This window comes from Lathyrus oleraceus, chromosome 7 (genome assembly GCF_024323335.1).
Source record: "Lathyrus oleraceus cultivar Zhongwan6 chromosome 7, CAAS_Psat_ZW6_1.0, whole genome shotgun sequence".
Classification (NCBI taxonomy): Eukaryota; Viridiplantae; Streptophyta; class Magnoliopsida; order Fabales; family Fabaceae; genus Lathyrus; species Lathyrus oleraceus.
Window position 1 is genome coordinate 341075198 of NC_066585.1, and position 11784 is coordinate 341086981.

The 11784-nt window shown below is 41.6% G+C and overlaps 1 protein-coding gene and 1 non-coding gene across 2 annotated transcripts; both read left to right on the forward strand.

The window, feature by feature from the left end:
* The first annotated feature begins 1222 nt into the window (after positions 1-1222).
* On the forward strand, positions 1223-1329 carry LOC127108995 (small nucleolar RNA R71). The gene has a single exon (XR_007796485.1). It is a non-coding gene; the product is annotated as a small nucleolar RNA R71 (small nucleolar RNA).
* Positions 1330-7587: 6258 nt separating this feature from the next.
* LOC127103731 (uncharacterized) lies at positions 7588-8364 on the forward strand. The gene is made up of 2 exons (XM_051040963.1): positions 7588-8193; positions 8266-8364. Exons 1-2 carry the CDS (start codon positions 7588-7590, stop codon positions 8362-8364), a joined length of 705 nt encoding a protein of 234 aa, XP_050896920.1.
* Positions 8365-11784: the final 3420 nt, after the last annotated feature.

Genomic DNA, 11784 nt, shown 5'->3' on the forward strand with positions numbered 1-11784 from the left:
TTTTGTAAGTCCATGTTCATATGGAAATCCTTAACCCCTAGTTAGCCGAACTATGTTTTGCTCTGATTCTCATTCCAGATGAGATACGTAGGCATAAGACGCGACGTCTTACCGAGCACACTTCTCTTTAACTCATAGGTAGCCGAGCTACGAAGACTCTGATTCTCATACTCATATGAGATACATAGGCAGTAGATGCGACATCCTTGCGAGTCATTTTCTTTTAACCTTCCTTTTAGTAAATAGTACTTTAGATATACCTATACCCTTTAGACTAGAACAACACTTATGAAAAGGGCTCCCTAAGAGTACCTAGGATGTTTTGGGTGCTTAAAACCTTCCCATTGCATAACCAACCCCCTTACCCAGATCTCTGATATTTTTACTAGTTTTTGATTCGATAAAACTTTTAGGGTTTTGTTCGCTTTATAACCATTCCTTTGGATAAATAGAAGTGCGGTGGCGAGTCGACTTGTATGGTTTATCTTGGATTTAGTCAATATCTCTAATGGTAACGAATACCCCGCTACAATTGTGAGTAACTATTTGGTCAACCTTGGCTCCTAACTGGGTAATCAGTTCGCTAATGTGAATGTTCTGGTTCATGAACTCTTTGTTTTGTTGGGTTTGAGTAGTGATAAAATTTTCCATAATTTTCTCAAGGCTCGGCTTTGGTGGCACAGGTTGCATAGGTTGATTTGGTCTTGGGGCTTGGTAACCTGGTTGTCTCGGAGGTGTAGTATTTTGGATAAGGTTATTGTTCTTATAGGAGAAGTTTGGGTGATTCCTCCATCCAGGGTTATAGGTATTCGAATATGGGTTCCCTTGGGCGTAGTTCACTTGCTCAGAGTTGGTTTCATTTAAGAGACTGCATTCTGCAGACTGGTGTCCTTTGGTTCCACATATCTCACAATCCGACGAAATTGCAGCTACAGTATTCGGGTTTATGCATATATGCTCGACCTTGAGGGCCAACGCGTCCATTTTAGCTTGCATCCTGTCTATAGAGCTTAACTCATGTGCTCCTCCTTGGGCTTCCTTCTTCTCAACTGTCACTCGTTCGACTCCCCATGATTGATGGTTTTGAGCCATATCCTCGATGAAGGCACTAGCTTCAGGGTAAGGTTTGTTCATCAGTGCACCGCCTGCGGCAGCGTCGATGGTTATCTTAGTTTTATAATGAAGTCCATTATATAAGGTCTGAATGATTAACCAATTTTCTAAACCATGATGTGGGCATGCTCTTAACAACTCTTTATATCTCTCCCAAGCTTCGAACAACGATTCTCCTTGGTTCTGGGTAAATCTTTTTATGTGGTTTCGAAGAACAGCGGTCTTACTTGGGGGAAAGTATCTAGCCAGGAATACTTTTCTAAGGTTTTCCCAAGTTATTATGGAATTGGGTGGAAGGGAATCTAACCATGATAGGGCTTTATCTCTGAGGGAGAAAGGGAATAATCTTAAATTGATTGCCTCGGGAGAAGCTCCATTGGTTTTAAAAGTGTCTGCTAATTGGAGAAAGATTTTTAAATGTTGGTTTGGGTTCTCAGTAGCGAGACCTGCGAATTGTCTCTGTTGCACTAGTTGCAACAGGGAGGGTTTAAGTTCGAAATTATTTGTTGGGATGGTTGGGTTTACTATACTAGAATTAGGTTCTTTGTTGGATGGTTAGGCGAAGTCCTTAAGAGGTCTTTGGTTTTGATCTTCGGTCATAGCTCTCCTAATTCTATGGAAAAATAAACGTGCACGAGCATAACGTTCAGGTTCCGCCAGAGGATATACTAAGCTTCCGGTGCTACAAGTCCTTCGCATTGACCGGCAGGTAACAACCTAAGTCTAAACGATATAACAACAGGGTACGAAATTTGACGAAATTGGTCCCCGGCAACGGCGCCAAAAACTTGATGCGTTGTTTTTCGCAAGTGTACGAACGCGTCAGAGTAATATAAAAGATTGTCGAATCCACAGAGACCAAATGTCAATCTATCGTTATCTATTGTTATGGTGTTTATCTAAGGTAATCGAAACAGGGTTTTTAAGAGTGCACAATGAAAAATAAAGTATTAAATTCAATTCAATTAATAAAGACAGGTTCGAATGTAATTCACATAATCAATTAATAATCCAATTACTTGCTAATAGAATTACTTATGGACAGTGTTTCCTACTTTGAAAAGAACCAATTTAACGGGAACTGTCGCTTTCGCGTATTCAGAACCGAGTTGTACTCCCTAATCAAACCCTCTTATTGTCACTTATAAAAAGGCACGCATTGCGTTAGAGTAGTAAACCTATTTTTAAGAAATATAGTACCTTGACTAAGTTGAAAATTACTTTGACCTGGATTTCTTAACCAAAAGAGGTTCTCACGAACCAGACTCTAAACTTATAAACACGTCCGAAAATAGTTTCAAAATTACTTTTCTTTTTAAGTTAAAAACTCCTAATGAACTAAACAAAGCACTTTCGCTATATTTGAAATAGTTAAAAACAACTAAGTTTAGACAAACGTCGGACGGCTTTCGATCTTACCCAATGGAAATTAAGTGCGGGAAAACTTAAGTTGAAAGTCAAAATAGCCCTTAAGTGTTTCTACGAACAATTGTACGGATTATCGGTTCAATTACGATCCTTACATTCTAACCTTTATAGGTTTAGCTAGACATGGTAAAGTAAAGATGCATTTTAATTTAAATAAAAGTAGTGCGAGTGCGAGAAGTTAAATAAAAGTAGTGTGGTGCAAGAAGTAAATAAAAGTAGTGTAGTGCGGAAAATAAACGAAGTAAAGACGGTGCGGGACAGTAAACAAAGTAAAGGCAGTGTGGGAAATAAATAAAGTAAAGTGCGAGTGTGGGAAAGTAAACAAAGTAAAGGCAGTGCGGGAAATAAATAAAGTAAAGTGCGAGTGCGGGAAAGTAAAGTAGACAAAGGTAAAGCAATAAAACCTGCTCCAATCGGAGGGTCGAATAAAGTGCGTAACAGAAATAAAAATGGTGGCAGTATTAACTTCCTTCCAAAGTGCTCCAAACTCGATTACAGACTCGATTACACAGTTGTGGCAACACTCTGATGTGAAGCGATTACCACTTTTACACAATACTGATATATGCCTAGTTGTAACTAAGTTTGGATGAAGAAACAAAATGAAGTCAAGGCTCTATTTATAGGCAAGCAAAATAATGGAAATGACAAGGATGCCCCTAAGTTTGAAAATGGGAGGGAAACATTTTGTTCTTGTGGCGCCCGCCACAAGAGGAAATTGTGGCGCCCAAGTGGAGATAGTGGGAGATGTGGCAGTTGAGGAGAAGTTGGAACTGGGACACATCATGGTTGGACCCTTGACGCCAGCCACAGTGGGAGCCACAAGTGTAAAATCCTGATTTTTAGGCTTTTTAGCTCATTTTCACTCCTTTTCTCGATCGGGGCTCCGATTAGACTGAAAACCTGAAAACAAAGAAAAACATAGTAATAACATAACAAAATAACAATAAAACAACTAATATGCATGCGAAATCGGAGTCGAAAATACGGTGAATTTCAGTGTCATCAATTAGGCTAATTAGATTGTTGGTTCAATTAGGTTAATAAATCTTGATTTTAGGATTTGATTAGCATATTAGGATTTAAATAGAATTTTCCTTAGAATTAATTAGGATTTTTCCTTAGAATTTTAATTAGGAATTTTGTTAGGTTTAATTAGAAACAAATAGGATTGATTAAATTTAGAATCATCCCATTTTCAACATTAGGATTAGAATTCATCTTTAGGATTTAATCAACTTTAAACCATGGTTAGAATTTGATATATTTTGCAATTGAGCATTTTGCCCTTTATGGCCTTATTTTGTTATTTTTGTGTAAAATTGTATGCTCCCCTTAGGATTAGAATGCAATTAATTTTAGGACTTAACATAGAATTTTAGTCATGATTTTAATCAATACTTTGACATGCTCCCTTAGGATTTCTAATCTAACTTAGAATATTCAATCAATCCCTAATGCATGATCCCTTAGGTTAGTCTCTAACAATTACTAACTTCAATTAGATCCAAACTTAGTTCCCTTCAAAACTAAAACCAAACCCCCAATTAAATTGATCAAAAGCAATTTTGATTAATTAAATCCTTTGAACTTGTATAATCCCCCAGTCTAATTAAGTGACCAAAAGACCCTTGGTCACTTAGTGGAACTTTTCTTTCACGCTGTGGAGCTCAAGTCCTCAAGACAAGATCTTCAATCAAGGCATCTTCGGTCATATCAAGCAGCGGATTATTCAAGCACATCAAAAGTGGCGTCTTCAACTTTCAAGCACATCAAAGGTGACGTCTTCAACTTTCAAGAACATCAAAGGTGGCATCTTCAATACTTGTTAAATCAAAGTTAGAAGTGTGTGACACGAGCCTTAAGCAATAGAGAATGAGTGGGACTGGAGTATTCCTACCCCCATTCTGAGTATCTTTGGGTATGGGATGTATGACCCAGCGCTCATCGTATTCACCTCTATTCATAGACTTTAGCACAATTCTAATCATACGATTGACAAGTCTCTCTTCACAAAGCAAAAGCAACAAAAGCAAGGATAACTTTAACAACTTATCAATCATGAATCAAGTTGTACGAGACAAGCCTTAAGTAATGGAGAAAGAGTGGGACTGGAGTATTCCAACCCCCATTCTAAGTATCTTTGGGTATGGGACGTATGACCCAGTGCTCATCGTATTCACCTCCGTTCATAGACTTTAGTGCAATTCGAATCTAACGATTGATAAAGTCTTCATCTTCCCTACCAGAAACAACTACAAAGACACTCCTTTCTCCACTTAAAGTTTAAGACAAGGATTACATGCCACGAGCCTTAAGTGGTAAAGAAGGAATGAGACTGGAGCTTTCCTACACTCATTCTGGATATCTTTGGGTGCGAGACGTTTGGCTCGTTGCTTATCGTATCCACCTTTACCCATAGACTTTAGGGTGATTCTTATCCAGTAACTATCAAGTCTATCCATTCTTCATTCTATTCAATTCTCAATCATTCCATTCAAATCATTCCAATCTCAATCATCCATTTCTTTTTCCTCCAATCAATTTCTTTTCAGCCCTAGTGGGCTGAACTACGAAAGCTCTGATTTCCTCATTGCACAATGAGGGTACGTAGGCAGGAGAACCCGGTTTCTTCGCGAGCTATCTTATTTATCAATTTACTTTTTCTATCCAATTCTCCATTCACACAACCTATACCATCTTTTTGAGATCAATCATACTGCTCCTTGGACTCCTTGTCCATCCTTTTAGGAAGTCCTAAGGACAGTCCATCTCTTCAATCGAGAGTTGTTTGGCTCTCATCCCAAACGCTCACTTCATCTTTGTTTGACTCTCATCCCAAACACTAACTTCATCCTTGTCTGGCTCTCATACCAAACACTAACTTCATATTTGTTTGGCTCTCACCCCAAACACTTAATTCAGTCTTTCTTTTCGGCTTTACCTTATAGTGGCGGTCCACTAGTCCATGTATTGGTAAATGCCTACCTACCTCTTCGATTGAGAGTCTATCCTTCTCTTGGATCCAAGATACTATCCTGAGTTGATCTCAAATTGCGAATTCCACAGCAAGTGATACAATCCTCCCTTGTGTGTTTGTCTTGTGAGACCCCGTTGCTTAGACAAACATCTCTCTTCCTTTCTGCTCGTAGTTCTGAACTACGAATGCTCTGACTTTCTCATTTCACGATGAGAATATGTAGGCACGAGGATGTGAATCCTTGGCGAGCATACTTCTAATTATTCATCATTCGCCTTAGGGCATCATTCATATCTTTCACAATCCGTTATCTACTTTCGATCATAAACCATTCACCCAGTGACATACTGTCTTTTGACATCGAAATACACTTTCCTTGGAATTCCTAACATATCCTTTTAAGACGCCTAACGAATAGTATGCATTTCACGCCTAGAGTTATTTGGCTCTCATCCCAAATATCTAATTCCTTCTTTTTAGCTAAAACCCTACAGTGGCGGTCCGCTAGTCCACGTATTGGTTAACGTTGTTTCCCTCTATGGTAGAAATATCATTTCTCTTATGGATTCCAATACACTTCCACCTTTCGATTTCAAACAATACTTATTCAGTCACTCAGCACTAGATACTCTATTTTGTGACTTCGGTCACTTCACTCCATTCATTTCCATGATACCTTCATATTCTACCTTCACCCACTTCATGTGATATACCTATTCTTTGAGCCAAATACATTATACCTTTGTGCTCCATCTTGTACTCTTTTTGTGAACCAAGAGCCGATTTGTTCGTCTTGTCAGACCCTGTAGTTTAGACAAACATCTCCTTACTTACTTTTGCAGTCGTACTTAGGCAACCCTTTCTTTTCAGTTATTCCAATACAGTGATACAAGTGTTATACGCCCTCACTGGTTGGTTGACACCAGTTTTACTCTTGGGTTCACATTTTCACCCCTTGTTGGAGTTCAAATCACACAATCCTTTGGTTCATACCATACTTTCTATCACACTCTTTCCACCTCCTGCCTCTAGTTCCTTGAACTACGAAGCTCTGAATTCCTCATTGCACTATGAGGATACATAGGCATGACGGCCCTAATCCTCACCGATCACTTTATCTATTTCCCTTCCTTTCCCCTTATTCTTTTGCGAGTAATCTCTAGTTAACACCTATTCGAGCGAGAACAATCAAAACGGTTCCCATGGAGTACCATGGATGTTTGGGGTGCTAATACCTTCTCCTTGCATAACTGACTTCCTTACCCAGTATATCTCTTTTCCCCGGGTTTTATCGATGTTTTCCCTTCCCTTTGGGGATAAATAAAGTTTGATGGCGACTCTGTTGTATGTTCGAGCATGCGATACGTTCGGGTATATTTCCGCTAGCTTCAGCTGGCGACTCTGCTGGGGATACTTCATTACTGGGAGTATTTCCTAGTCTCTAAAAGGATTCAAGCCTAGTTTAGGTTGTTCCCTCGCTAGTTTAAGTGCTTAACTCATAGTTATACTCGCTTTTATTTATCGCATTCGCTTTATATTATGGATATATTTGTTACACTGTTGTTGGGATGGGTTTAGACTACATGAGAGGAAAGCTCTATACCCGAGCTTAGTATATACATAGGTTAGATTTGTGGATAGTCGTGTATACCTGCGTTTCGCGCGTTGGGGGTCACGAGAACCACCCCCATACTAGATTCACTTGGAAGTACTTTTGTCCTGTAAGTATTCACTATGACAGGGTATTTTCATTTCGAGTCGATGACTCTGGGAGACCTTCTAGGGACCACCTTGGAGCATAGTCCACACCTGTGAGGGAGATATGGGTTTTCATTGAAGGAAACCATAGACTCTACCTACCTTGATACTCATGCTACGTCAAACTTTTGAACTTACAACATGTGGCATTTACAGATTGTCTAGAACTTTCCAGGGTTCCGACCCCATGTGACTTATTATCATATCATCATTGCATTATCATTCATCATGACCAATTTTTTTGCATATGCATGTCTTTTCCAAGAATCCAAGAGTCCAGTCTATTCACCAAGCAATTGCAGCGAAGCATGAATCCCGAGAGAAAAAGCATCCACAATTACAAGTTTGTGGAACCTCCATTGGCTGTGTTGAAAGGACTTGGGGCACATTTAGACCTGACTCAAAAAGACGCCTTCAAGGAAACATATGGTAACCTGCTGGGAATTCTGAACACCGAGGTCAACATCACCGCTGTGCACACCTTGGTGCAGTTCTACGATCCACCACTAAGGTGCTTCACTTTCCAATATTATCAGCTAGCGCCGACATTGGAAGAGTATTCTCATATTTTGGGTATCAGGATAAAGAACCAGGTGCCCTACATCCGCACTAAGGAACTTCCTGAATATCGAGAACTTGCTGAAGCTCTGCATATGGGAAAGAAGGAGATAAAATTGAACCTGAAACCAAAAGGTGGAATCCATGGCTTCACCTCTAAGTTTCTCGTAGACAAAGCTATCACTTTTTCTGAAGCTGGAAGTTGGACGACCTTCAACGCCCATCTAGCTTTACTCATCTATGGGATTGTCTTGTTTCCGAATATGGAGGAGTTCGTAGACTTGGCTGCCGTTCACATCTTCTTGACTCAGAACCCGATTTCCACTCTTCTTGCTGATACTTACTATTCCATTCACGTAAGGACCTAGAAGAAGAAAGGGACTATCGTATGTTGCACCCCTTTACTGTATAGATGGTTTATTTCGCAGCTACCCAGTGAAGGTCCCTTAGTTGAGAACAAAGATAATCTGAAATGGCCCGAGAGGATCATGTCCTTAAAAGCCGAAGACATCCCTTGGTATTCTTGAGTGTATGATGGTGTCAAGCTCATCCTCAATTGTGGGGAGTTTCCTAATGTGCCTCTTCTTGGTATAAAAGGAGGAATCAACTATAACCCGAGGTTAGCATTACGATAACTTAGATATCCTATGGTGGACAAACCTGATCTCGAAAGTGTAAAAGGTTTTGTTTTGTACGAAGGAGTCGAAGAGCCAGAGTTGATCAAGAAGATTGTCAAGGCTTGGGGGTCGATTTATCCTCAAGGAAGAGCAAAGATGGGTAAGAAGAATTGTATCGCCAAGGAAGCATACACCAATTGGGTCAAGAGCAGAGTCAGTGAGGTCTTATTTCCATTCCCACCCGAACCATCCATGAACCTCCAATCTTCTGAGCCAGAGAACCAGCCAAATTCTGAGATGGATGAATTGAAGAAGGTTATCAAGACTCTAGAGAAAGAGAATGTCGATCTCAAATCTAAGCTTGCTAAGATCTCATTGGAGAAAGAGACCTTGAAATTCAATTTGAATCGGAAAAGAGACCGAGTTCGTCAAGATGATGATGAGGTATAGACCGAGGTTTTCAAAAGACTCAAAGTGGGTGACACCCTCAAAGGGACTTATGCCAGTCTGACGACCAAAAAGAAGCAGTTGGCCGAAGCCCAATACCGAGCTGGTAAAGCAGAACTAGAACACATGGAGCAAATAAAGAAACTTCAAAGCCTGCTAGAAGCTTGTAAGAAGGAGTTAAAGGATGAAAGAAGCCGCAGCAAACAGCTAGAAGTCACCCTTCACCAGAACCAGGACGAGCTGAATCAGAGGCTAGAAGAGATCCAAAAGCTGAAGGAGCAATCACATGGGAACCCGAACGACATCAACATATAGTTGAATAAGCGTCCTGAAGACCCCTCCGACCGAGGGAAGACAGTTGTGAACAACCCCCCATCTGAAGAAAGTGCGATGTTGGGAAAATGGGGCGCCTTCCTGTCTCCCAAATCACAAGCTTACTATGAGGAGTTGTTATCTAATTGTTTCTAGCTGCTTGTATTTCAGTAGATTGAGGTCTGATCGAACTGATGTGATCTTCTTGTAGCCAATAGGCATTTTCTTGATGTATTTGTATTCTGTTTTATTGACATGGAATAAAAGAGTTTCTCGATTATTGGCTTTATAAACTGTCTCTCTTTATTCGCTTCATAATTGCTTGTGTTAAATAGACTCGCGAATTCCTTGGAATTTTATCTTTACAAAAAAATAGTAATGTTAAATGCACATATCAAATCTTTTTGCATGCATACATGCATCCATGCATATACTTGCCAAAAGCTGTCAGAAAACAAAATGCTTACACTCGCCGTTTTACTGCAGCAACAACGGCGACTCGTCATCCGTACTACACACGCTCCAGCAAATCTAAGATCATGACCGAATACGAAGCCGACAACGCTGCTGTCTGTGAATCCCTTGCTCAGGTGCAAGGAGAGATGAACTTGTTCAGGGGCAACATGGAGACCATCCTTTAGCTCCTCCAATCTCAGAGGAACCCTGCCTCTACTATTGCCAACGTCACCCGTGCTGCTGGGGTGACCATTCCTGATACAGCTGTTGGCACTATCGTCGACCCTCCGGCAGAAACTATGGTGCCTAACTCTGGAAACCGCCAGGTGGTCCCCATAGATCCTGCTAGGCTTGTTGCTTCCTATCCATGGGGAATGCCTCCACACCTTGTTGCTAGCCTCACTAGTGGGGGAGCTTTCTTCCCTCATTCGACTCTTACTGTTGCTGCTGGAAACTCTGGTTTCCCTTGGGTTCTCCCCGCTCTCCAAACTACCCTAGTCATTGTTGCTGACCCGGAGGACAACCAGGGTCAGGTCCCTGACAACCTCCCCAATGACAAAGAAGACTACCGAGGCCCGCGCCTCCATTTCCAACTGCCCAGTCAGGCAGGGGCACCTCAGGACCCCAATGCTCAATCTGGATTGCAATATTACCAACCTGCTACTGCTGCTCAGATCGTGCCACCAGGTTTCTCTTACCCGCCAATGTGGTTCAACCCGAGCATGCCAGCGCCAATCGCTCCTGAAGTCTCTCGACCGGCCAGCCAGGTCGCTCCTCCTGTTGTTGATCCGGCCAAATCGGTGGATTACCAACTCTTGGACAATAGAATAAGGGCCATTGAGGGCTTCTCTTCTTTTGGCATAGATGCTTGAGACCTCTTCTTGGTCCCGAACGTGGTGTTGCCTCAAAAGTTCAAGGTGCCCGATCTCCCCAAGTCCAAAGGCCTTAGCTGTCCCCGCAGTCATCTCACTATGTACTGTAGGAAGATGGCTTTGCACATTGATAACGACAACCTCCTGATTCATTGCTTCCAAGACAGCCTGACTGGGGCTTCCTTGGATTGGTATATGAGTTTGGAGCGCTCAAAGATCCGATCATGGAGGGACCTCTCCGAGGCATTTTTGAAACAATACAAGTACAACCTTGACATGGCTCCAACAAGGCTTCAACTACAGAACCATTCGCAAAGATCTAATGAATCCTTCAAGGAATATGCTCAATGGTGGCGCGAAATGGCGTCTAGGGTTCGACCAGCACTATCTGACAATGAGTTGGTTGACATCTTCATGGGTACACTGCAAAGGCTGTATTTTGAGAAAATGATTGGCAGATCATCAACAAACTTCGCCAATATGGTTACTATTGGGGAACATGTTGAAAGTGGGATGAAATCAGGGAAGATAATAGACACGACCATACAACAAACAGTCAATAAGAGACCACATGGGGGCTTCGCAAAGAAGAAGGAGGGGGAGGCAAACGTTGTAATGGCGAAGGCTCGCCCCCGATATCGAGTTCTAATGACCCCTATGCCATACTATCCTTATCCGTCTGTCGCCGCAGCTCAATACCAGCAACTGCCTTTCCAGTATCAACCACAGAGAAGCAATCAACAATCAGCTCCTACTCAGAAAGATCAGAATCGATAATACAACCGTGACAATAGAGGGCAGAATCAGGGGCAGAATAACAGAGGAAATTATGGCAAGCGCACTCAGTATGACAAGATCCCAGTACCTTATACTGACTTGGTACCGTATTTGATCCATGTGGGGGGCATTGTGCCAAAAGAAATCCCTCAGGTCGTGCTGCCTTACCATTATAAACATAACCCCAACACCTCATGCGCCTACCACGTCGGTCACGTGGGACATTCCACCGAAGATTGTTGGCCATTAAAAAACAAAATACAAGACTTGGTTGATAGGAAAATCTTGACCTTCTCGGAGGAAAAGCCAAACGTAAAGACAAATCCTCTACCTAATCATGATGGTCCCACGGTCAGTGTCGTCATTGAAGAAGAACCCGCAGAGCCTGTGAAGTGGGTCGAGGAGATGAAAACTCCGTTATCCGTTGTGTTGAGAAAACTTGAAGAATTCGGGTTTTTAGAAGGAG